At 50.9% G+C, this 25565-nt stretch overlaps 3 protein-coding genes across 6 annotated transcripts; 1 reads left to right on the forward strand and 2 right to left on the reverse strand.

The window, feature by feature from the left end:
• Positions 1-8365: 8365 nt before the first annotated feature.
• LOC121348140 (protein SCO1 homolog, mitochondrial) lies at positions 8366-12346 on the reverse strand. Of its 2 annotated transcripts, none has more exons than XM_041427355.1 (6): positions 12185-12346; positions 12009-12099; positions 10978-11175; positions 10679-10771; positions 10450-10565; positions 8366-8739 (listed from the first exon to the last, which is right to left on the reverse strand). In XM_041427355.1, exons 1-6 carry the CDS (start codon positions 12344-12346, stop codon positions 8611-8613), a joined length of 789 nt encoding a protein of 262 aa, XP_041283289.1. In that variant the 3' UTR covers positions 8366-8610. The 2 variants fall into 2 exon arrangements, with proteins under 2 accessions (XP_041283289.1, XP_041283291.1); XM_041427357.1 differs by lacking the exon at positions 8366-8739 and adding an exon at positions 9964-10153.
• A 6-nt stretch (positions 12347-12352) lies between these two features.
• Positions 12353-15061, forward strand: ADPRM (ADP-ribose/CDP-alcohol diphosphatase, manganese dependent). The gene is made up of 3 exons (XM_041427358.1): positions 12353-12944; positions 13409-13525; positions 13942-15061. Exons 1-3 carry the CDS (start codon positions 12392-12394, stop codon positions 14226-14228), a joined length of 957 nt encoding a protein of 318 aa, XP_041283292.1. The 5' UTR covers positions 12353-12391; the 3' UTR covers positions 14229-15061.
• A 42-nt stretch (positions 15062-15103) lies between these two features.
• TMEM220 (transmembrane protein 220) lies at positions 15104-20047 on the reverse strand. Of its 3 annotated transcripts, none has more exons than XM_041427360.1 (6): positions 19963-20047; positions 19838-19867; positions 18835-18895; positions 17633-17756; positions 16793-16852; positions 15537-15810 (listed from the first exon to the last, which is right to left on the reverse strand). In XM_041427360.1, exons 1-6 carry the CDS (start codon positions 20032-20034, stop codon positions 15678-15680), a joined length of 480 nt encoding a protein of 159 aa, XP_041283294.1. In that variant the 5' UTR covers positions 20035-20047; the 3' UTR covers positions 15537-15677. The 3 variants fall into 3 exon arrangements, with proteins under 3 accessions (XP_041283296.1, XP_041283294.1, XP_041283293.1); XM_041427359.1 differs by lacking the exon at positions 15537-15810 and adding an exon at positions 15820-16665; XM_041427362.1 differs by lacking the exons at positions 17633-17756; positions 18835-18895 and having other exon boundaries at positions 15104-15810.
• Between the last annotated feature and the right edge of the window lie 5518 nt (positions 20048-25565).

Raw genomic sequence — 25565 nt, forward strand, 5'->3', positions numbered from 1 at the left:
GGCAGCGTCTCTGCTCGTGGCTCTGAAAGACAGACCCTGCTGGGCTGCTCCCCTGTGTGCAGCTGAGCATTCACCCCCAGCTGGCTGCTCCAAGCTCACCCTCCCAGCTCTCAGGTGTGTGCGGTGAGATCCTGAGGGAGTTGTTTGCTTTTCCAAGCTGGAAGGTACAAAGGCGGTGAAGAGCCACCACCCTCCATGGCCCCAAGGAAAGGAGATCCGTGTCCAAAGGAGGAGGGGGGCTCCCAAGGAAAGGGGTCAGATCTGAAGGATTCATGTAGTCTTTAGAAAAAGTGAGGCCCTGAAAATTGTTTTTCTTCTGGTTTTTAATTTATGACTTCCCCCACTCTCTATTAACATGGAAGCTGTCCTAGTCCTCTGGTGAGCAGCCACAGTGGGCAGGAATGGACACGTGCTTAAAGGAGCTCATGGAGGGGGAAAAACAGGGACCTGCCCACGGTGGGCACAGGAGAAAAGCCAGCTCATGCCAGCCTGGGCAAGCTGTTAGTTTTTATGCCTCAAATCCTCACCTTAACAATCAGCCAAGAGAAAGCAGGAAGGAACCAGCTGACATCTCGTATCTCTGAAAGAGAAAGAGTCAAAGGTCAAACTTCAACTGAGCTGCAGCCTCTCCAAAGGCCCAACACCTCTCACTGCAATTAACTGTGCCTTTTGAAGGCCAGAAAAGTTCACCAGAGACCACTCCTTCCCTGCCCAAGGAATGGAATCTACAGGAGAATTCCCACCACAGTGCTACAGCCCTGTGAGGCTCCAAGCATGGGGAACAGGACCTGTGGTAGGAGCCTTCTGTCCCTCTGCAGGTCAGTCAGAGCATGGCCTTGAGCTTGGCCAGGACATCAGGAGCCACCAACAAGGGCTTTCTCCCTGACAGCTTTTATAGGCTCAGCTCAGTCCCCCTGGTTCAGCCCTGTCCCTATATTTGGAAGGAGGGGATCGACACTCCCGCCTGCTCACCAATTCATGTTCATTTTTTGCCATATACAGCGTGTAAAGGAAGGACCTGCTCTTCTCTCCCAATTTTAGTAACTCTGGGATTTTGTAGACTTTTCTTTGGTGGAAATTTCCTTTACTGGGAGCGTGCTGTCCTGCCAGCTACAGCCACAGCCAGCTCTTCACTCTCACCAGCACGTCAAACAAATGATAGCACAGAGGGGACCTGCCTCACTGCTCCTGCTCACAGACTGCCTGGGCAGAGCTGCACAGTGGTGAAGGAACCCAAACCAGCTGTGTGTGGGGTGGAGAGCGAGGCCACGGGAAGGAGAAAGAGGATGAGGATTCCTGCAGGATAAGTTTTGGCAATTCTTGTGGCTTACGCCACAGCCACCATGGGTCAGGGAGGACGGGATGAGAGGCCATGACTGAAATACAATGTGACAAACATGGCAAATTAGAGACTAATCAGAAAGAGCAACACCCAAATCTGGCCAGGGATGGACGGTTCATGAATGTCAAATCATGAATACACCACACAAGTTTAACTTCAAATACAACTTTGGCTGCCCACGACGTTCACTGCCAAGAGGAGCTGTAGAAGCCCCATTACACCATGCTGAGGACGTTCTCAGACATGTGTGACTGCAATTCCCACAGAAGGATACTGGGAAAGTGGGCTTTAGATGGAGGTCTCCCAGTCCCAAACACGCTGTTTGGTTGGTACAGAGCAGCCAGGCAATGGCTGGCAGGGCAGCACTTGGCAGAACAGTGGGAGCCTTCACACAGCTGGAGTGAGCTCCTGGTGCAGGAGAGGAAGGGTCTCCTCCATCCCGAGCCACTCTGGCTGCTCTGGTCATCTGTCACTGTCCAGCAACCCCTGTTTGCTCTCTGCACTGCATGGACTCCCACCCAAGGCTGCAGGACCAGCCTTCCCCAGCAGAATGAAGCCAACAAGCCTTGTGTGAAGCCAGGAGCCCCCTCCACCCTCCCCAAACAGCTCCTGCCACCTCCCCATCCAGCTCCACTCTGATCTGGAGCACCCTGGGGCAGCTGCAGCTGCTGCCACAGCACAGGGGATGTCACCCCTTTGGGACAGTGGCTGACCCTGTTTGTGCTGTCCCAACAAGAGCCGAGCCTGTGGGCTTGCAGCAGAGTCACTGTCACTAGAGTTTTGAAAAACATGTTTCATGTTGCCCTTAATTTCATTTAAGGTCACTAAAAATGGACACCACAGCCACACATCTCATGAACCATGAATTCCTAGAATCCCCCTAAGCCTGGAGGATGAGGGAAAAGCTTATTTTAGCACACATCCCTTGTGATCGGCCCTTTGAACTCAGCACAGGGGATGTGCTGGGAGCAAAAAGCTGAGGCACACCAGGCCAGGGAGCAGGCTGGGGTTTTGTCCCGACACCAAATTGCCACTGTAATTCAGAAAGGACATTTCCAGCTCCCAGGCATGCTCAAGACAAGAGGACTGGACTTCACTCACACAATCATTGGGGTTGGAAAAGACTTCCCAAGATCAAGTCCACTTCTCACCGATGCCCACCTTGTCACCAGGCCAGAGCTCTGAGTGCCACATCCAGCCCTTCCTTGGACACCTCCAGGGATGGGGACTTCACCACCTCCCTGGGCAGCCTGTTCCAGTGTTTGACTGCCCTTTCAGTGAATAATTTCCTCTTGATATCCAGCCTGAGCCTCCTCTGGCCCAGCCTGAGGCCGCTCCCTCTCCTGCTGTCCCTGTTCCCTGGGAGCAGAGCCCCCAGCTGTCCCCTCCTATGCAGAGACAGAATTTCCCCGAGCCTCCTTTTCTCCAGGCTGAGCCCCTTTCCAGCTCCCTCAGCCTCTCCTGGTGCCCCAGACTCTTCCCCAGCTCCATCCCCTTCTCTGGACACACTCCAGCCGCTCCATGTCTTTGTTGTCATGAGTGGCCCAGAACTGGACAGAGCACTCAAGGTGCCTCAGCAGTGCCAGCACAGGGGGTGGGCACTCTCCTGGTCCTCCTGGCCACACCATGGCTGGTACAGACCCAGCTCTCATTGGCCTTTACTGCTGGCAAAGTCCCCACACCCAGTGGAAGTACAGAAAAGAGAACCCTCAGGCAGCAAGAACCACTCTCCTGGATTTCTCTTGCTGGTTCAGGTGTCCAGGTGGGAGCAGAGTGCAGGAAAAGAAGTGGCACTGAGCAATGACCCACGGCAGCTGCAAGTACAGCTGCTGCTCTGTGCTGCCAACATCACTGCAGACACAGAGCTGTCCTGAGGTGAAGGTCACGAGGGCGCTGTCACCACGAGCCACATTGCCTTGCAAGGCTCTCTCATCCCATCCTGGTGCTGCCAGGGAGCTTTTATTGCTGCCCTTCATTCAGAAAAGGGCACACTCATAGCTCAATATACCCCAGCAAATTAAAGGTGGATTTACTGGTTGGTGTCTATCTATTTTTGCACAAAGAACTTCGGGAGAACAAGAAGGTTTTGTAAGCTGCAGCTGAGTATGTTCCCTGGCACGCTGAAGGAACCTGCTTTATTAAACTAGTAATACACAGCTTAAAACATGGAATGAGTTGGCTCGTGCACAGAGACAGGTGCAATCGTTCCTGCCCAGGTCTCCCCAGCACAAATCTTCACAGCAACATGCACAACTGATGCAGAGCTGCTAGAAGTCAGGGGCTATACTCTACCACCAGTATAACTTCCTTTAAAAAATATCCATTTCTAATTGAACCAAACTAAACTTTAAAATTCTTTCCTAAGCGGCAAATAGTCAGCTTTTTGCCTTTGCTTTTAGGCCACCAAAGAGCAGTCCAGTAAAACTGAGGGACTTGTCAGTCATGTCTAAAGGACTGTGGCCATTCCCCCTGCAGCACAGACCAGCACATCAGCTTCACTGAGCACAGACTCACTGCCCCAAGGCTGGGGAGCTCCTGAGCAGCACACACTGTGCTGGAACCACAGCTCCTGGAAGCTCCAGGTGAGTGCACTGCTTCAGCAGCAGGGGCTGGAAAGCCTTGGTTGCAACCTCAGTGCATTGGGACAGACTGCTCCCAGCTCTGACTCCTCAGCACTCCGTGCTTGTTCCACCTGGCTGAAAACACATTCTGATTTGCAGAGAGGTGGTGAAGAGCCCAACTCAATTCTCAGCCTCCAGCTCCATCCTGCAGTTCACTGAGACCACGTAAGAGCCTTCATTTGTCCCAGATCCTGGCTGTGGGCTGATGGAAGCGCATCTTAGGAATGCCAGGTCGGTGCTGGGACCAGGCAAATCTGACCAAGTGAGAAAAGGCTCAGAAAACGTAGATATCTTCAAAGGCACTGCAGAAGGGGAGAAAGAACATCTCCATCCACACATGACCTTGACCCACTCTGAAGACTTGCCTCTTCCTCAGGCTGTGAACAAGGATGAACAGGGTCTGGATGGCTGCAGGAGGTTGGACTACAGACCTCCCGAGAGTCCTTCTTATCTGACTCTTTCCATGATCTGGACTGAAAATGCAACACAGGGCTTTTGCAGTTGTTTGAGGTCATAGTCTCTGCACCTCTTCAGGCCCTGATTCTGCCTGTGCTGGGGCTGAGAACACTCCTAAAGCAGCCAAGCTTCACCCTTGTGGCTTAAGTGTCACTCATCAGCTGAGCTCCTCCATGGGCTATGCAGGCAGCACATGAGGAATGTGCTGCCTTCCTTGGGTGGACAAATGGAGCTGATCCTCATTCCTCAGACATCTTGTCGCTGGTCCTCAGCCTGGGATGGCAGCAGCTCCTCAGCTGGGGTTATGGATGCCAGCCCCTCAGAGGAGATGCTGTTTTCCACTGGTATTTCCAGGCCAGGGCTGGGTGTGCTGTGGGCACACAGAGCACAGATCTGTGGGTTGGCCCCTGCCAGGTCTGTGCTCTGCCCTCCCCCTGTCCCTGGGGTACCCAGGGGGCCCTGCTGGCCTTGGGGAACACAGGTTCACCATGCACCAGGCTCTGACAAGTCTGGTTCCCAAATGAAACCTGTCACCTGGTAGTTTTCAGAGACCCACCTGGGCAGCCTGGCCCTGCTCAGCCCCACACCAGCACCCAGCACAGCCCCAAGAGAGGAGCCCTGCCACAAACCTTCCCTGCCAGAGCTGAGATCCCTCCCTTGCACTTGGGGATAGAGGGAATTTGGGTACAGTGAGTACAGAGGCAATTTGGTTCATTTCTAATACTGGTCTGGAAAAATACTGAATATCAGCTGAGAAAGCATCTCCAAGCACCCCCAGCACATTCCCTTTCCCTCCTGGACCAGCTCTCCCTCATCCCAGTGAGCACTTAGCACAACCCTTGGGCCTCCTAAACACACATCTGTGCTCCCTGCTGTCACTGAACAGGGCAGGGAAATCACCTCCTAAACACACAGGGAACACATCTGTGCTCCCTGCTGTCACTGAACAGGGCAGGGAAATCCTAATAGTTGCCTAAACAACATTTTTGGTTTTTAACAAAGGAAAAAACAAATGCCAAAGAACAACAAAACCCCACTACGAAAATAAAACTCCTCACTTCCAAAGAAAGTCTTCCTCCTGGAAAAGCCAAGGGAAAAGTGATGGGCATGGTCAAATTGGAAGGCTGAAAAAAGCAGGACATCAGTGGGTCCCACTGCCATGAGGCAAGGGACATGTCACTCCATCTGAAATCTTTCTGGGCCTTTGCCACTCTCCCCCCAGTCTGCCAGAAGCTTCCTGGGTCAGCTGGTTCTGCCTTTCAGGGCACAGAAAAACAAGGCAAAGGACACGACAGTGCTGCCAAAACACTTGGGAGAACACAGGAATTCTGTATTTGTCTCTGTGGTACGAGTCAGCTGCAAATGAGCTTTAGAGAAATCAGTGGAACAGGTGACTCCTCCCAGGCTGCAGGTCATGTGAGATTTTGCAAAGCCTCAGGAGAGAGGTTTGCTTTGTCCAAATTCTGCTTTAGCTTGGCTTAGCTGTAACACCAATTCTTTCTTCTGAGCAGGTGCTTCTAACTGATTTGTTTTATTTTTACTTACCATTGCTTCACACAATCATGATTTTCCAGACTGTCCTCTGTGCAGAAAAGGTGTTTGGCCCTAACACACTGCTGCAATATTTAAAATACAGGCCTGGTGTGACAGCAGAGACCTTGAGAAGGGCAGACAAAGGCTCTTGTGCAGAGCACAGCCACAGGCTGGTAAAAGGTGGGGCAGAGATGGGCCCTGAGGGCTCCACAAACACAAACAAATCACAAGGGATCAAATAAATACAGACCTGAAGGTGAAACCCATGGAAGAGAGCAAGTATCAAATATATGTAAAAATTCATGAGATATCACTGCTCTGAAACAGGTGAAGTTTACTTGTGTTCACAATTTTGGAAAGACAGAAATTCTCCACAGGCTTTGCACCTTCCCTCAGATGGGAACCTTCTCTTCCAGCCCCCACACTCAGGAGGACACCAGTGCTACCTGCAGGAACACCTGAGCTCAGCCTAAGACCTGCTGGAACTCACACCAAGAACTGTTCAGGTTTGTCTCCTGTGGGCCCTTCTCTGAGGTTCAGCTTAAAAAAGCACATTCAGCTCCTGAGGTGCATGACTAGAAATAAATACTGCTTTCTAAAAAGAAGGAAAGCAGAGCAAGAATATGAAATTTGCCTGGTATACAAAGTTCTGATGACATTCTAGTCAAACCTAAGGAAATAAAAGTATGTATTGCTTATACAAATCAATCTTTATTTTCAAATGCTGCACTGCATAAAATGTATCTGATTGCCAGCCCTGTGCACACTCACAGCCCCCCTCCACCCTCCCCACTTCCCCCAGCACAAGCAGAGCAACTACACACACCATCATTTGCACCAGAAGAAAAACCTATTTGCATCCCAATTCTCGTTTCCTTATAAGTGAACAGTGTTCACCTGGAAAAATCACCAAAAAATTACATCTCATTTCTGCATTCAGATGAAATGATCATGCTTGCTACAGGGCTGGTCCCATGCTGGAAGCAGCTGGTGCTTTCAGTGCTCTTCACCTTCTTAACCTAGATAAAGAAGAATTTTTAAGGCTCTCCTGCTTCTAATAGTGCAACTGCCTCTCCTAGAAGGCAAAACAGTGCAGAGAAACCAGAGGGCAGAGCTCCTCTGAGAACGCCATGGCCCCATCCAGTAATGGCTTTGCATCAAGTAATCTTCCTGCAGTGACTGTTGTCCTTGCTGATGTCTTGACAGACCAGCAATTTTTTTTTTTACCAGCAATATTTTCCCAGCAACACACACGTTCTTCCCAAGTGAAAAGTGCTTTCCATCCTTTGCTCCCAGCAATGTTTCAGAGAAGTCTCAAATTTTATTCTGTACCCGAGATCTTGTTGGAAATGATATCCATGGGAAAGGCTCTGTAGAGATTTTTGGTAATGGGAATTTGCAGAAACATGGATAACCTCTCTTATTTGGAAGAAAGGAGACCTGCTTGACAGGATGTTACACTTGTGTGCTTCTGCTTTAACTCCAGTGTCCAATCACAGCCAAACCCCCAGGTGACAGTCACAGCAATCTTTGAGGACCTTCTGTTTTAGGATCTGTATTTTCTCATGTGTGCAGCAATAGAAGACGAAATCTCAGCACTCTTCTTATTCTGGCCATAGTAGTCCACAAAGTCACCATCGGGGCCGAGGAGGTACATAATTATTGTGTGATCCACCTGCAGGAGAGCACAGCGTGGCTTGGTCAGGGACCACAACACCACAGAACCACAGCTCAGACGGGAAATGCGGGATCGGGATCGGGACTGGCAGTGGGATACAGGGAATGTGGGATTGGATTGGGACTGGCAGTGGGATACAGGAAATGTGGGATTGGATTGGGACTGGCAGTGGGATACAGGGAAATGTGGGATTGGATTGGATTGGGACGTGGGATACAGGGACCACTTCCCCCAGCACAAGCAGAGCAACTACACACACCATCATTTGCACCAGAAGAAAAACCTATTTGCATCCCAATTCTCTTTTCCTTATAAGTGAACAGTGTTCACCTGGAAAAATCACCAAAAAATTACATCTCATTTCTGCATTCAGATGAAATGATCAGGCTTGCTACAGGGCTGGTCCCATGCGTGGAAGCAGCTGGTGCTTTCAGTGCTCTTCACCTTCTTAACCTAGATAAAGAAGAATTTTTAAGGCTCTCCTGCTTCTAATAGTGCAACTGCCTCTCCTAGAAGGCAAAACAGTGCAGAGAAACCAGAGGGCAGAGCTCCTCTGAGAACGCCATGGCCCCATCCAGTAATGGCTTTGCATCAAGTAATCTTCCTGCAGTGACTGTTGTCCTTGCTGATGTCTTGACAGACCAGCAATTTTTTTTTTTACCAGCAATATTTTCCCAGCAACACACACGTTCTTCCCAAGTGAAAAGTGCTTTCCATCCTTTGCTCCCAGCAATGTTTCAGAGAAGTCTCAAATTTTATTCTGTACCCGAGATCTTGTTGGAAATGATATCCATGGGAAAGGCTCTGTAGAGATTTTTGGTAATGGGAATTTGCAGAAACATGGATAACCTCTCTTATTTGGAAGAAAGGAGACCTGCTTGACAGGATGTTACACTTGTGTGCTTCTGCTTTAACTCCAGTGTCCAATCACAGCCAAACCCCCAGGTGACAGTCACAGCAATCTTTGAGGACCTTCTGTTTTAGGATCTGTATTTTCTCATGTGTGCAGCAATAGAAGACGAAATCTCAGCACTCTTCTTATTCTGGCCATAGTAGTCCACAAAGTCACCATCGGGGCCGAGGAGGTACATAATTATTGTGTGATCCACCTGCAGGAGAGCACAGCGTGGCTTGGTCAGGGACCACAACACCACAGAACCACAGCTCAGACGGGAAATGCGGGATCGGGATCGGGACTGGCAGTGGGATACAGGGAATGTGGGATTGGATTGGGACTGGCAGTGGGATACAGGGAAATGTGGGATTGGATTGGATTGGGACTGGCAGTAGGATACAGGGAAATGTGGGATTGGATTAGGACTGGCAGTGGGATACAGGGACATGCGGGATTGGGATCGGGATGAGCAGGGGGATACAGGGATTGGGACTGGCAGTAGGATACAGGGAAATGTGGGATTGGATTGGATTGGGACTGGCAGTAGGATACAGGGAAATGTGGGATTGGATTGGATTGGGACTGGCAGTAGGATACAGGGAAATGTGGGATTGGATTGGATTGGGACTGGCAGTAGGATACAGGGAAATGTGGGATTGGATTGGGACTGGCAGTGGGATACAGGGAAATGTGGGATTGGATTGGGACTGGCACTGGGAAACAGGAAATGTGGGATTGGATTGGAACTGGCAGTGGGATACAGGAAATGTGGGATTGGATTGGAACTGGCAGTGGGATACAGGGAAATGTGGGATTGGATTGGAACTGGCAGTGGGAAACAGGAAATATGGGATTGGATTGGGACTGGCAGTGGGACACAGGGAAATGTGGGATTGGATTGGAACTGGCAGTGGGATACAGGAAATGTGGGATTGGATTGGAACTGGCAGTGGGATACAGGGAAATGTGGGATTGGATTGGATTGGTACGGGCAGTCGGATACAGGAAATGTGGGATTGGATTGGAACTGGCAGTGGGATACAGGGAAATGTGGGATGGGGATTGGGATCGGGAGCAGCAGTAGGATACCCAGACATGCGGGATTGGGATCGGGATCAGCAGTGGGATACAGGGACATGCGGGATTGGATTGGATTGGGACTGGCAGTGGGATACAGGGAAATGTGGTATTGGATTGGAACTGGCAGTGGGATACAGGGAAATGTGGGATTGGATTGGATTAGGACTGGCAGTGGGATACAGGGAAATGTGGGATTGGATTGGGACTGGCAGTGGGGTACAGGGAAATGTGGGATGGGGATTGGGATCAGGATCAGCAGTGGGATACAGGGACATGCGGGATTGGGATCGGGATCAGCAGTGGGATACAGGGACATGCGGGACAGGGGCGCCCCCTGCCGGCGCACTGCAGCAGCCTCACCCAAGCACATCCCGGATATTCCAACTGGATTTGTATCAAAATTAACTCCACTGCAAATTTATTTAAATGACGCTGCAAGTGCTGTCTGCACCTAACCGTGACAATATCTTTCTCAGCAAAGACACAGAGTTCTGGGTCTGGAAGCCATGATTGCTCAGGACTGAAATACAGCCGTGCTCGGAGTTCAGCTGCATTAGAAATGAGAAATCACAGCAGCTTTGGAGCACACAGGAAAAGAGCCAGTCAACTATGTTACAGATCAGAAAGAAATTCAACTATTGCCAGGCTTGCAAGTTCCTGTGCTGCTGTCTGCATTTCTGGGCTTGTTTAGAACACACTTTGGTAAGGTGCTGAGCTTGTAGGAGGGCATTGTGGTTCTGACAGGTGAACATACACGGGACTTCAGTAAAGATCAACAGCCAGTTTTAAAATGTTCATGCTGCTCTTATCCAGTCTTTAGTAGGCAAAGGCTGCTTTTACTCACTATGTAATCGTTGTCCTCATCCTTGGGCCCTTCACTGTAGTACACACGGTATGCTTTAGCCACTTGGTCAATCTGTGCCTTGCTACCAGTCAATCCCACCAGCTTCGGAGAAAATTCTAGACAGAAAGAAGACATTTACACATTTTGGTGAAAAGAATCCCTTCAAGAGGCTCCATTTTAGTGCTCTGTACTACATGCTATGAGACACGGAGGAAGAAAGCAGGAATACCTTTAACATATCTGGCAATGGCTTCTTGGTTGTCCCTCTCAGGATCGATGGTGATGAAGAGTGGGGTCAGATTAGGCAAAGATGGAATTCGATCTGTGATATTAATGGTTATTATTTATTTTAGAAAACCAGATATCACCTCTCATCTTCCTTCAAACAAGCTCATAGCCATGTAACATCAACCCAAGCCCACCCCAAGTGACTAGACCATGTTGTGCTGTTTTATTTATGTAATTTCTGAAGGAAGCACGTGCCATGAGATGCAATGCTCTGTGCTCCCAGACCCTGAATTGCCATACCAATTTCATCTACCACTGCAATCATTTTCTCCAGCTCATCAGGACAGATGTCAGGGCAGTGAGTGAAGCCAAAGTAGATCAGCACCCACTGGCCGATGTAGTCCTTGCTGGTCCTGGGCTGTCCCTCATGGCTGACGAGGGAGAAGGGCCCTCCCAGCAGCGGCTTCCCAATGCCTCGGTTTCGTTCCTTCTCCAGTTCTACAAAACACAAGTGGGAATCAAACACACCCATGCCACAAGGCACAATGCTTCCCAGGCAAGCCGAGTCAGACACTGCTCAGGGTCGTGGCAAGATCCACCAACGCCTGTCGTGCAGACACCCAACGTGCACATGCCTTCCAGAAAGCGCTCCTTTTGGACAAAATCAAATCTATCACTAAATTCCTTTGAAACACGATATTATCTTTCACTGTTACCTGACTGTATTTTTGTTTCAAAAGGGAAAAAATAAAGACATCTGGCCTGCTGTGACACAGCGAAACCAGCATCTGTTGAAAACTGAACACACCCTAAAAGCTGCAATAGCTCTGTTTTCAACTGTAAATGCATTAAAAGGAAATGTGTGGGCAGCTGCTGCAAGAGAGGGCAAAGCTCACGGGCTGCACAGCAGGAACCCAATGAACCCACAACACCCAGCTCCGTGTGTGCACTGCACAGGCTGGCACAGCGTGCTGCCAAACACAACTATTCCACCCTAAGAACTTTAAAACGTTGAACCTTGAATTGCTTTACATTTTTGAAAGTTTTCTGCGGCACTTCCGTAAACACAGGCACGAAGCGGCCGTGTGGAAAGCGGTACAGGGACGATGCCCAGGCAGGTAAAATACATCTGAGCGCAAAACCCACATCATTTAAACACGACAAACGCTTCATCTGAATACGAAACGCGACATCCCCGGTCTCAGAATGCGTGCCTGGACGGGCTGTTCGGGTCCCATCCGGCTAGCTATGGACCGCAGCCCACACGATCTCACAAAAGGCAAACAGCGCAATACAACACCGCCGGCGCTCCTCCCGCACCCCGCACTCACTCTCCTCCTTGTGCCGCTTCATCAGCTTCATGCCGGCCAGCAGCCCCCCGCCCAGCACCACGGTGGCCGCCAGCGACCGCCACGACACGAGCTGCGGGGGACAAGGGCTTGGTGACTGCTCGGGGCACGGAGCGGCCCGGCCCGGCCCGCGCTCCCTCCGTCCCTCCCTCACTCACCCGTCTCTGCGCGCCCGCCCGCGGCCCGCGGCCCGGCGGTAGCTGCGACAGCGGGCGGCTGCGGGGTGCGGGCAGCACCGCCCAGCCCCGCACGGCCGGGCCCGGCAGCGGCCACAATCCCGGGCTCGCCCTCAGCCGCCACAGCCCCGCCGCTCCCGCCATGTTCCCGCCGGCCGCGCCGCCCCTTCCGGCCCGCCCGAGGCCGCCATGCAGGGTGCGCCGCGCCTCGCCTTCGGGGTCGTCGCTGACATCCAGTTCGCGGACGCGGAGGACGGGTACAATTTCGGCGGCTGCCGGCGGCGCTACTACCGGCACAGCCTGCGCTTGCTGCGGGAGGCGGTGCGGGAGTGGGCGGGCGAGAGCCCGCCGATAGACTTGGTGCTGCAGCTGGGCGACAGCATCGACGGGCAGAACGCCCGGCGCGGCGAGGCCGAGAGCGCCTTGCAGCAGGTGCTGGAGGTCCTGGGGCAGCTCTCGGTGCCGGTGCACCACGCGTGGGGCAACCACGAGCTCTACAACTTCAGCCGGGCCCGGCTGGTGCACACCGGGCTGTACAGCCGGCCCGCGGGGGGCTCGGACGGGCCCCCGGACAGGGAGTGCCACGCGTATCACTGCAGCCCGGCCCCGCGGCTCCGCCTGGTCGTGCTCGACAGCTACGACGCGAGCACCCTGGGCACGGACCCCGGCAGCCCCCGCTACCAGGAATCCCTGCGGCTGCTGCGGGAGAAGAACCCCAACGAGGATCTCAACAGCCCCGAAGGTACCTCCGGCTTGGCAGGGGCGCGGGCGGCCGAAGCTGCGCTGTCCGGAGCTCCCGGTGCTGACAGCGGGATGCCGGGGGCTCAAGCATTGCTGGCCGCTCCCTGCCGTCAGTGCGGGCACAGGAGATGCTCCCCCGTACGCCTGGTGCTGCCGCTGTGCCCTGCTCTGTGCCCCGCAGGACCGGGCGGGCGGCTGGTGCAGAGCACCGAGTCCTGCCCGCCCTGCCCCATGCCGGGGGGAAACCCAACCCTGTTCGGGTAGTGTGACCAAAACTCCCGAAAACACTAACGGATAATCTTCTTCGTGCAAGGGGGCTGGAGTTCTGCTCCAGGAAATGCAAAAAAAAAAAAAAGAAACCCAAATGTTCTGAGAGTAAACCAACCGTCAGCAGATTTACTTATGGCAAATAGAGGAGCCGTGGTTGGTGTATGCATTTGTGCCTAACCGTCTTTTTCATTGCAGGGCTCAAAGAACCTTATTTTGTAGCATTTAATGGAGGATTTAGCCAAGCCCAGCTGGACTGGTTTGATGGAGTCCTCAAGTTCTCTGATGAAAACCAGGAAAAAGTTATAGTTATGGGTAGGTAGATATGGAGGGGGATAAATAGAGAATCAGAATGGTTTGTGTTGGAAGGGCGCTTAAAGCTAATCTAGTTCCAACCCCTGTACTTGATGGTGTACAGAGGCAGCTCTCAGCAGCTCCTCTCACTCATTTCTGTAGGTGGCTTCTTCCCTCCTCGCCAAATATCAATTGATGCAAAACCAGCACAACTCCCATGGAAAAAAAAAAATTAGCTAGCCCATGTATGTTAGCTGTAGAAAACATGCAGTTGGTCTGGTGAGGTACAGATGGAACCCTTGAAAGAGCAGAACAGCAACCACACCTCAGTCTGGGGGTGAGCTTTCTGTACTCAGTGGGATGAGCACCCAAGTTCCCAGCAATGAAGAGCTTCATTACAGTTTAACTCTCTTTATTTCTTTCCCTCTGGACTGCAGCCCACGTGCCCATCCATCCCTGTGCTTCCAACGGGGTTTGCCTGGCCTGGAATTACGAGGCTGCCCTGTCAGTGATACACGCACACGGGTGTGTGGTCTGTGTCCTCGCTGGGCACCTGCACGACGGCGCCTACTGCCTGGACTCTCACGGAGTTCATCACCTCACCCTGGAGGGGCTCATCGAGACGCCCCCCGACAGCAACGCTTTCGGAACTGTTCATGTCTATGAAGATAAAATGGTACTAAAGGGAAGGGGCAGAATTCCTGACAGAGTTATGCAGTTCTGAAATACCGGGCAAATATCGATTGTTCTTCTTCAGGAAGGACTTGGACAAAAATGTAGGAGATTCAGCTGTTTGCTTTTAGAAAGCTGTGCGTGGCTGATCCTTATTGCTTTAGCTCAGGCGTTTTTCTCTTGGATACAGAATTTTAGAAATTGTGTTTCTGTAAGAGAGCACCTGACTTCTTTTTGGAGAATAGAGAAGGCCAGTAATTTAAAGAAATATACTGGAATGGAGAATGTTCATTTCAAACACCCAGTCCAGACTGGATTGCTGCTGTGAAAAGATGCAAAACATATAAAGAATATTGCTCAAAAAAAGCCCTAATGCTGTTCTCTCAGTGAGCAATAAAGCATGCAGAGTTGTACCTGCCCAGCCACATCTCTATTTATTTATTTTCTGTGAACATTACGGTAGGGTCTCATGTTTGGCAGAATATATCCAGCCTGTAGCCTAAATCAGTCTTCCAACTTTGCTTTAAAAGACTAAAGTAATCCTCAGAGAAGGCTGAGCCTAAGGAGACCATCTGTGCTGTACCATGGAATGCTGCAGATGCTCAGGCTGTGCTGTGTGTGCACAGCTGGGATCACCTGCAGCAGGGCTGAGAGTGAGCTCTGACACCCATGTAAGTAAAGGTGTTGTGTGTTACACCTGGAGCTGTCCTGGCTCTGTCCCAGCCAGCTCCTGAGTCCAGTGCATCCACCTTCCTTCTCCAGGATGAATAGTGGGACATGCTTGCTGCTGCAGGGCTACTGTGTGGGTCCTGCTTTCCAAGAAAAATTAGGTGAGCAGCAGAGTTGTGACAGTGCCCACATCTGCTGGTGACAGGCTTGAATGTGCATCTCCCAGAAAATAAAAGATACAGAGGCTTTCATTAAGTTTTCTTATAAAAAATAGTGTTTATTACTCAGTAAAACCAGTGACTTTCAGTTAAAGATAATAGCAAAAATATTTTTTTCAGATATATTCTACATATGATTTTAGCACAGGACAGAAATACAGACTGCTCAGTTTTCCAAGAAGTCTGAAATGGATTATCCAGGCACATTTTTGACAGTTCTATGGCTGTAAATAGTCATTTATTAAAACAGTGTTTGCTTTATTTGTCCCTTATATTACGGAAGGGTAGATTTTAGATTTCCCAAACTATCAGGTGATTGGAGAGTGATCCAGAGATATAGTGATATCTTGAATATACCATCAGAACAGACATTAGATCAATGGTGCTTGGAAAATGTAAGAAGCAGCAAGGTGAACAGTTTCCACAGAAAAATACCCCACTCAGATTTCACAGTGTTCAACATTTTACCAAATCTCAGCTGGCACTGCTGGAAGCAGCCAGGTATTCTTGTCTCCTATCAAACTGGCAGTCACCTTTCATTAAGTACCAAAACCAAAGGCAAAAAAGGTCAGCATAGTTACTGTAATAGTTACTGCAGACTTTCTCCCACCCAGTTACATCACGGTTTTGCAGTGTGTTGGCCAAGACTCTCGCATGTCTTTGTTCACATAAATATACAGCCATGAAGCAAAGGGGAAGAGGGCAACAACAACTGCAGCAACCAAACGAGCTCCTCCCAGGGGACTCCTGTAAGAACAAATCCAACAGAGCTGCTTCAAATCAGTGAATCTTTAAGGCTGGAAAAGACCTCCATGATCATCAGGTCCAACCTTGGACTGCTTACCATCACACCCACTAAACCCAACGGTTCAGTGCCACATCCAGTGCTTTTTTTTTAACACTTCCAAGGAATGGTGACTCCACCACCTCCCTGGGCAGCCTGTGCCAATGCCTGACCTCCCTTTCAGGGAAGCAATTTTCCCTAGGATCTAATCTCAACCTCCCAGCTTGAGGCTGTTTCCTCTGGTCCTGTCACTGTTCCCTGGAAGCAGAGCCTGACCCCCACCTGGCAGCACCCTCCTGTGAGTGAGCTGTAGAGTGACAAGGTCCCCTCTGATCCTCCTTTTCTCCAGACTGAGCCACTCCAGCTCCCCTGGTGACTCCTGGTGCTCCAGACCCTTCCCCAAATCTGGCCCCAGGACTGGAGGTGCCTCAGCAGTGCCAGCACAGGGGACAGGCACTGTCCTCATCCTGCTGGCCACACCATGATGGGACAGCCCAGGATGTCCCTGGCCACTGCCACAGCCACCACATAGCAGTCACATCTGCCTGCAGCTGGAAAGAGCAGAGAGCCTTTGGCCACTTTAATGGGGCTCCTATGGATGTAGCACTAATACTGGAGAGGCACAAAGAATTTTCTGACAACTCAGGCTGCAGAAACTAGCTGGAATTTAAAAATGCACCTTAAGCAAAGGGAAAATGTCCCTATTATGGCAGGGGACCAGAAAAAGTGCTTCATGTAGCCTTACATTCCTCCCTGCCCCAACTTTTATCTGTGCAAGATCCTCCAGGCTGTAGCACCAGCTGCTACTGCTTGGGCATCTGGAAAGTTCAGAGGGTGACAAAAACAGCAAAACAAGCTGCCAAAATCAACTGTGTGTTTTCAAGGAGCTAGTCACTAAATGTGAACATTGGAATGGATTATAAAAAAAGAGAAAATAAAACTTACTTTGCTGAACTGCGACAAAGACTCATCCATATTGCAATAATCACCAGACCAAACAATTCTCTAAAAAACCAAACAAAAAACAGATCAGAAAATACAATACAAATTTTGCCTCCAAAACAGTAGTGGCTGCTCCTTTGGAGAAGTTCAATATATTTTACTAGGATTATAATTATAAAGGTATTTACAAAGTGTAACTTTGTTTCACACTACAAATGTACAAAATGACATGTTAGCTAAACAGCTGCAGAAATTCCTGCCTCCACGTTTTGTTCTACTGCTGGATTTACATTTCTCTAATTAACACAGGCAAAGCAGACACGTTTCTCTCACTGAAACAGAGCAAAGCAACATCCCAGTTTTCCATACTGTGATTAGGTACAGAAGTAGCTGCCAGGGCTTCACCTCAGTACTCTGCAAGCACCTACTTTTACACACCTGAACGTCCAGGTGAGAAATTCTCCCTTGTCCTCATTACCTTGGAGGACTCAGCAGCCCATGCCAGATTTGAAAGAATTTGGTATCACCTCCAGAGTTTTTAAAAACACTGATTACCACTCCCACAGCTCCAGAAAAAGAGAACAAAGCTGTTTCACTGTGCTTGTGTCCTGAAAGCCAGACAAGTAAATCCAACTGCCTGCCACAATCAGGGAGGCAATGACTGCTCCCTTCCCTGTGTCCAAGGAGTTTGGAGCATTATGGTCCCTCCTCTTTGGTCTGATTCCTCTGGACCAACAGCTCTCACTGCAACAGCCCAGGACATAAAGTTTTGGAAGGTGACACCAGGAGGAGATGGCCTGGTGAGCTGGATTTGGGCAGGGGCAAATAAAACCCACTGCTTACCTGCCTTCCTCTTCATGAAAAATGTTTCCTTGAGCATAAGCAAACAAAGAGCAAGCCAAGGCAATGGTCCCAACAACACAGCCAGCAGAATGAAGGTCACAGAGGCTCCTCCAAACGCCATTGTCTGGGGAAAAAATCAACTGTCAGCCACTATCATGAAGAATGAAGTAAACCCATCTGGGTCTTCCACAGACCTGAATGGCAAATACCCCTTGGTGAATTTACATAAACCTGCAGTTTTAGAGAAGTTGTGCTATTATAATCTTTATTTTCCACAGATCTGGGCACAAGGGAAACCCTAACTATGAGTTTAACATACAGATTCTATTGACCAGCCAAAACCTCTCCTGAAATATTCAAAACCACAAGCCTCATGAGTTCTGAACTTAGGAATGCTGCCACTTTATATGCTTAAGGTGGCCAGAATGCCAAGAGACTGCAATGGTGTCATTTGTGACAATACCATGCACTCCTGAAGGTTTTGTTTTTTCAAGTGTGATTTTAGTTTATTCAGCATAAGTATTCATCCAGAACAGATACAGTCACTTTGTGTATATAAAATGGCTTTATTTAAAATTATTTCTGCTGAATTAAAATACAAAAATCTTAACTGTGTTCTGAAGGCTTGAAACAAATCTGATCTGAATGATCCTCTGAACTGCTGTTAGCCCCCACAACACACACCCTTGGAAACACAGCCTTTGAATGTTCCTATTGCTGTCCAGGGCTCTGTGGGGCAGCTGCAATACCTGGCACTGAAAAAGACCTTTAGCACTTTCATGGGACTGTGCAAAGCTCAGCTGCTTTTGCACGAGGTAGATAAACAAAAACAGATTTACAGCAACGAAACAAAGTCAATTGCTAAGGTCAACACAGAGCTGGGTTCAGAGCATGCTCCCAAGCTTCTGCTCCAGAAGGCTTTAAGCTGGAATTGGGGTGCAAAGGCAGGCCCATCCCAGCAGCTGGGATTTCTGCTGGACTCCTCTCCTCACCTGCAGTCTGTCCAGCCACCAGCACTAAAACAATGACCAGCTTCTGTAGAAATAGGTCCTGCAGCTTTTTGCCCTCAGAAGGTTGTAGGATGTGTTTCTACACAGCCTGATTTTAATCTGTGGCTCAATTAAAAAAAAAAAAAAAGGCAAGACAACAACCTTCTGAGGGCAAAATATGAGCAGAAACTGTTTTGCACACCAGTGTCATACCTGTTATTGAAGGGTTGATGCTGACAAGCAGTGTCAGGGCAGCTGGCACTAAGTAGACAACCTGTTAATGACATAAATCTACTTGGCAGCAAAACTTAGCAAGCTCAGGAAGCAGAAATGCCCAGCCACAGCAGCACTTCTCCCCTTCACACAGTTTTTCAGAGGTACAGAGCAGATCCCAGTCCCTCGCCCTCCGGCATGCCCTGGCACTGCTAGTGCTCACCTTCACCATCAGCACCCAAAATCCTGGGCCATCAGCCCTGAGCCAGCCCTTGTTCCTCTGCTCCTGGCTTCCAGAATGCTGGCTGTCTGACCAAGCACTGCAGAGCTCCTTCCCTGAATCCTGACCCTGACGGGACAGGCTCCTGCCCAGCCCTGGGCTCCCCAAACCCTCCACCCGCACTGGGGCGTTTTGTCCCCTTTGGTGCCGCTGTCCGAGGGGCTCACACACCCCAGGGCACGCAGGGCAGCCCCTGCCCAGCCAGCAGCTCCCGTCGCACACAAACTGTCCCCATCACCCGCAGCGCCCTGCCCAGCGCCGGGGCCAGGGGCTGCTCAGTGCCCGAGGCAGGACGGGACCGGAGCGGGGCTCGCTCCCCGTTCCCCCGGAGGCCCGGCTGAGCAGCAGGAGGCTGCTCCGGCTGGACAGCCAAGGCAAGCCCAGGGCCACGGGCACAGCGGGGCGGGAGGAGCGGGAGCAGCTCGGGGTGCTCTGCACAGGCAAGCGATGCTCTGCAAGGGCAGGTGCAGATCTGGGGTGAAATAAGGCAGATCCTGGAAGCACGGGCGGATTCCAGCCGTCGCTGCAGTAGAGACATCGCTTTCCCGGCGGCTGCCCGCTCTTCAGCTGGGAGCCGGCACGTTTCCTCCGGCGGCCCCGGATCGGACGGGCGTTAGCGGAGCGGGGCTGGGGCCGCCGGGACCCCCGGGCAGGAGATGGGGATGGGGATGGGAAAGGGGAAGGGGATGGGAAAGGGGAAGGGGAAGGGCGGCCCGTACTCACCGTCCACAGCCCCGCGTCGGGGTCGTTCACCTGCAGCGGGAGGCGCGCACTGAGACACCGGCCCGGCCGGGGCCGCGCTCCGCGGGAGGGGAGCGGAGGGGACGGGAGGGGAGCCCCGGCCTCACCTGCACGGCGGCCGCCAGCCCGAAGAAGGCGGCCATGAGGAGGTTGCAGAGCCGCCACAGCAGCGCCGCCATGGCCGGGGCGGGACAGAGGGGCCGGACAGAGGGGACGGACAGAGGGCGGGACCTGGCCCTGATCCTGATCCCCGATCCTGGCCCTGATCCCGATCCCCGATCCCGATCCCCATCTCGATTCCCGATCCCCGATCCCGGCCCCGATCCCTGATCCCGATCCCCATCTCAATTCCCGATCCCTGATCCTGGCCCTGATCCTGATCCCCGATCCCCGGTCCCTGATCCTGGCCCTGATCCTGATCCCCGATCCCCGGTCCCTGATCCTGGCCCTGATCCCGATCCCGATCCCCGATCCCGGCCCCGATCCCGATCCCCATCTCGATTCCCGATCCCTGATCCTGATCCCCGATCCTGGCCCCGATCCCGATCCCCGGTCCCTCATCCTGGCCCTGATCCCGGCCCCGATCCTCATCCCGATCCCGGCCCCGATCCCTGAACCTGACCCAGATCCCGATCCCGATCCCGGCCCCGATCCCGATCCCCATCTCGATTCCCGATCCCTGATCCTGATCCCCGATCCTGGCCCCGATCCCGATCCCCGGTCCCTCATCCTGGCCCTGATCCCGGCCCCGATCCTCATCCCGATCCCGGCCCCGATCCCTGAACCTGATCCAGATCCCGATCCCGATCCCGGCCCCGATCCCGATCCCCGATCCCCGATCCCAGCCCCGATCCCGGGCAGCACGGCGATACTTCGAGGCTGGGCAGGCCCTGGCACAGGTGCCCAGAGCAGCTGTGGCTGCCCCTGGATCCCTGGCAGTGCCCAAGGCCAGGCTGGACAGGGCTTGGAGCAGCCTGGGACAGTGGGAGGTGTCCCTGCCGTGGCAGGGGGCTAAATGAGATGAGTTTTAGGGCCGCTTCCAACCCAAACCATTCTGTGATTTTTGTAATGGTTCAGAAATAGTTTTGTGTTTAAGAGATTCGGTCATTTTGTGGAGTCTGGAGAACCAAAAAGGATGTTCCTCAGAAGAATAGCATCGTGCCCATTGTTCGCTGATCATTTATGATAAAAAGTGATAATGAGTGCCAAATTGAAAGTGGGTCCTTTAGGAATGTGATATTTACCAAAACCGAGCCTCTGTGAGATCATGTCTTCCAATTTCAGTTTCAGAATCGTACAGTTCCCCCAGCACCCAACAGAATCTGGTCTTGCTGAATTGTTATGTGGAGGACGTTTAAATGTGTCCACATTTGTGGAGAGGATTCATTCTCATTTTTAACTGAGTCTTGAGCAGGTTACAAGAGATGAAATTACTGCAAATAAAGCCACAAGGAAGTAAGAATTGTCTTTGTGAGAATTCCTACCCCTCACCTCAAAAGAAGCAAAGCTCTAGTAATAAATCACCTTCATGCCTTGTTTCCAGAGCAAGGATATGCTCTTGAATGTATTTTCTAACAGAGGGGAAGTAATTTTGGGCTAGAAAATGAAAATGTCAAGGATTAAAAACCAACAGTGGTGATAAAAGTGTAAGAAGAATGTAAGAGCATGTCTTTCATTAGCATAATAATTATTAACATAATATGATAGGAAAATAAAAGCAGCCAAGCTTTTCAGACACACCAGTTCTTTGTGTGGGAAACAAAATTATGAGTCACTGCCCATTTTTTCCAACCATACTAGCTGATCTTCAATATGAAAATTAATCTGTGATGAAGTCTTTGGATCTTTAATTTGTCTGATCACAAGCTATTGTGTAAATTTGCACAGCCCACCTAGTTTCTGTCATGGCTGGGCTGCTCCTTGACATCTCATGGGCTGCATAGTCAGGAGGGGAGAGGGAACAGATGGGAGAAACTGATAGACACTGGGAAGGAAGCAGAGAAACAGCTGGGCAGAGACATCCAGGGCCCTGCGTGGTGTGGGACAGGACTCTGCTGAGGGAAAGGGAAGGCTGGGCTGGCAGAAAGAAGCTCCTAATGGGCACTTGGGAGGCATGGCATGGAAGGTTTGGCAATCCTGTGAGTGACCAAAGTTCAGTGACACAAGAGCAAGGGAAGGCAAAGGGCCCCTCTGTCTCTCCTGAGGACACGGTCGGAAGGAGGGATTGGTTTAGCAACTGTGGCATTCTTTACTGCTCTAATTCAGAATCACGGAATATTCTGAGCTGGAAGGAACCCACAAGGATCACCAAGTCCAGCTCGAGCAGATGGCCCATACAGGGATCACACCCACAACCTTCATGGTAGCATCATGCTCTGGCCAATTGAGCTAAATGGAATTCAAAAGCAATTAGGCTGTAACATGCCTTAGAAATAAAAACGTCTTTCAGTGCTGGGTGTGCTTACTGCAAAGAAAAGGTCGGGGCTGTTCATTTTAAAGCTTTACCAACTATCCTGAGCACTCCTCCAGGCACCCGCGGCAGGACACAGCAGACTTTGTCGGCAGAAGGCAATACTGACTTCTCCCATGAGAGGGAGGCCAAGAACCTTTAGTATCCTTGAGTGGAACTTGAGCTACTTGTTCCTCGAGAATAGGCAAAACATCTTCCCTCTTTATGCCTCTCTGGATCTGCTGCTCATCCCACAGCAGTCCGAGCTTGTCTTCGCTGTGGCAGCTCCACCTGTAAAGAACAGAGGCAGCAGGGATGGGCCCTGCAGCCAAGCTGTGATATTGAGAGTCAGGATGTTTCCCTGTACCAGAGATTTTACTATACCACAGCCATAGTCACCCATCACAGTGATCCATTTCATAATGGCCTTCATCCTTGTGTCCTGAATGGTCACAGATTGGTTTAGATTGGATCGAAGGTGATTAAAAGGCTCTGGGTGGGCAGGTGAAGGGTTCAGGGCCTTTGGTGTGTTCCTGGCTGCAGAATCCTGACTGCAATTCCAATGGGGACATCTGGAGATAAATGCATGGCTGCACAGTTGATATTGCCAGAAGGGCTCTGTTGCCTAAACTGGTGGGTCAGGTGCCAGGAGCAGGAAAGGATGGGGCCCACCTTCCTGAGAATGGGAGCAGCTCTGTGTTCCCTGATTGACCAGCTTCAGACAACACATTTCTGAGACAAAGGCAAACCCGTCCCTGGGATTGTTTTTGCTCAAGGACATGGGTGCACCAGGTGAGTAATGCAGGACAGGGAAACATGATATGTACCTCAAGGAGATTTGATTTCTGGGTGAGAACAGTCTGTAATGTTGAGTTTCATATGTCATATTGGTTGTTGAATGACAACAATGTCATAGCTGCCCTGAACAGTGAGTATGGACTGCTCCAGATACACCAGCCATGGAGTAACTGAACTCAACAGATTCATCTTGGTGAGGATGGCCAGTGACTACTGAAATAATAGCTGTGCTTGTGTAGAGTTATATGAATATATATGTATATAACATAGTTGGGAAGTATAAGATCTGGGCATGATGTAAACGGTACAGAATAAGGGGTGGATGATGTCCTGCTTGCAGAGAGAAGGGCACATCAGGAAAAAATGCAGACAAACCACTCTCACGTCCTGGTGTGGCACAATGTTTTAGGAATAAAGTGATAAGTAACAGATGTCACATATGTTGACTTTAGGAAGGCTTTTAACATTGGCTGTCCTGACCCCTTCTTAAGAAGATATAAGGGCATGGTGAATGTAAAACTGGTGAGATCATTGTACCACAAGTGCTAATTATCAGTGTTTGTCAAAATGGAAGAACATATTCAGAGGATTTTTGCAAGGGTCCGTTCTGATGCCAGATCTTTTTAATTACTTCAGTTAACAGCCTGGATGGTTAACACCCATGACTGCCTTATTAAAACTGCTAATTACTCCAGACTGTTGAGGACAGCAAAGACAATGGGATTCAGCACTAGATGGAGAAATGGCCTGCAATTCAACAGGTACAACTTCCAGCATTACTTTTATGAGCAGCGAGCAACACACGTTCAGGTGAGGGAACTGGGTGGATGCAGTTTTCAAAAAAAAAAACCCTCAGTAACCCAAAAAACACCCCCCCCCCCAAAAAAAAAAAAAAAAAGTCTACAGTGTAATGGAGAGCAAACTGAACACCAGCAATGGAAAAGGCAAACATCATCCTGGAGCATGTGAGCTGTAGCCTCAAAGGCAAGCTGGCATAGTATGCCTAGCTAAGGATGCTGCGCTTCAAAAAATGCAGATGGACAGAGAAAAAAAAATCAAAGGAGGTCAGTGAGGGTGCTGGGAGGCATAGGAAACATGGAGAAAGGCTGAAGGAAATGAATTGCTGTAATGTGTAGAAGAGAAAGCTGAGGCAAGGACAAGAAGGGAAACATTGCAGCTCATCATTGCACATCAAGTGCCCAGGGGGTCATTTTGAACAAGGCTATGGCCATAGTGAACAGGGCAGGATATAAAGGATTTGAAATTTTAAGAAACCCCTGAAGTTAGGCTTTTGGATCATGTTAGGATGTGTGCCAGAACAGATTGCTAGGGAATGGCACAATCCCCATCACTGGAGGTCTTTAAGGAAAGATTTCACAAACATGTCAGAACAGGTATTGTTGATCCTCCTAGATTTGCAGTGAGGGAAAAGTATGACTTTAGCTAATTGTAAGCAAACACATGTAGGTGGCACACAGCAGAAGTGGAAGTCAGTGTTTGCCAGTAGGCACTAGGTTTCTGCATCAAAGCCTGCAAGGTGCCAACCCTGGCCCTGCCCTCAGGGGTTAATGCAGAAGAGAAGGCTTAAGCAAAACAGGGAAGAGAAAGGAAGGATAGGGAACTAGGGAAGGGAATGTTTTTTGTGTCAGGACTCAGCACAAAGGGTGATGGTTTGCAGTTCCTGGAGGCACTTCCAGTGTGTGTTCAGGGCTGTATTATCACCTCCATGGTAACCTGGGCAATGGAGCAGCAGGGAGAGTCCTCGTACTTCTAGTATATGGGATGTCCAGCTCTTTCCTCAGCCCATCTCCATTCAGAAAAAGCGTCAATATCGTTTGTACTACAAAGATGAGTACACGAGGCCTCCTGTAGGTGAAGGGACTCCCCTAGGTCATTCAGCAGGCTGGAGAGGGACCACAGTGAAATTGGGGCAACAATTTCACTGCTCTAATTCACAGCATGTGCTGTCCCTATGACTAGGAGTGTGGGTTTGCCGGACTTAAGAGGAATGGTCAGAAACCATGTGCTGGCATGAACAGCAGCGACCAAGAGAAGAAAGAGAATGAGGGGGAGACTGATGGTGGCAGGAAGAGGCTGGGCGTCAGGGAAACCACAGCAAGGAGTTGTGCCCTGTGGTCCCGAGGGAGACGGGAGCAGTTTGCGAGGGGCTGCCCGTGTGGGAGAAGCCCTAACCCTAGGGTGAAGATGAGAAATGCTATAATGCTGCTCGGGCCGACTGCGGGCCCCCGAGGGGACGTGGACAGGACAGCAGATGTCCGGGCGCCGCCGGCTGAGGGGCTGGCGGGGCCGAGCGCGGTGCGGGGTCCCCTGCGGGCGGTGCCCCCCGGCCCGGGGGAGCAGGAGCGGATCCGCAGGACCGCCCGGGGATGCCCGGTTCCCCCGCGGGAGGCAGCGCCGCCTCCGCCCCGCCGCAGCGGTGCCGCAGGCGCGGGGCCCCGGCGG

This window comes from Onychostruthus taczanowskii, unplaced genomic scaffold (assembly GCF_017590055.1).
Source record: "Onychostruthus taczanowskii isolate IOZ18803 unplaced genomic scaffold, ASM1759005v1 scaffold99, whole genome shotgun sequence".
Taxonomy (NCBI): Eukaryota; Metazoa; Chordata; class Aves; order Passeriformes; family Passeridae; genus Onychostruthus; species Onychostruthus taczanowskii.

What these genes read in the sequence shown, in the direction of transcription:
- ADPRM (XM_041427358.1), top strand. Translation starts at nt 12,392, where the DNA reads ATGCAGGGTGCGCCGCGCCTCGCCTTCGGGGTCGTCGCTGACATCCAG. An exon ending in GGATCTCAACAGCCCCGAAG is followed by an intron (nt 12,945 to 13,408) that starts GTACCTCCGGCT and finishes TTTTCATTGCAG; the next exon opens with GGCTCAAAGAACCTTATTTT. An exon ending in GGAAAAAGTTATAGTTATGG is followed by an intron (nt 13,526 to 13,941) that starts GTAGGTAGATAT and finishes TCTGGACTGCAG; the next exon opens with CCCACGTGCCCATCCATCCC.
- LOC121348140 (XM_041427355.1), bottom strand. Translation starts at nt 12,346, where the DNA reads ATGGCGGGAGCGGCGGGGCTGTGGCGGCTGAGGGCGAGCCCGGGATTG. An exon ending in TGCAGTGGTAGATGAAATTG is followed by an intron (nt 10,772 to 10,977) that starts GTATGGCAATTC and finishes TTAATATCACAG; the next exon opens with ATCGAATTCCATCTTTGCCT. An exon ending in CATTGCCAGATATGTTAAAG is followed by an intron (nt 10,566 to 10,678) that starts GTATTCCTGCTT and finishes CTTTCTGTCTAG; the next exon opens with AATTTTCTCCGAAGCTGGTG.
- TMEM220 (XM_041427359.1), bottom strand. Translation starts at nt 20,034, where the DNA reads ATGGCGGCGCTGCTGTGGCGGCTCTGCAACCTCCTCATGGCCGCCTTC. An exon ending in CATCAACCCTTCAATAACAG is followed by an intron (nt 17,757 to 18,834) that starts GTATGACACTGG and finishes TTTTTTCCCCAG; the next exon opens with ACAATGGCGTTTGGAGGAGC. An exon ending in CTTTGTCGCAGTTCAGCAAA is followed by an intron (nt 16,666 to 16,792) that starts GTAAGTTTTATT and finishes TGAACTTTCCAG; the next exon opens with ATGCCCAAGCAGTAGCAGCT.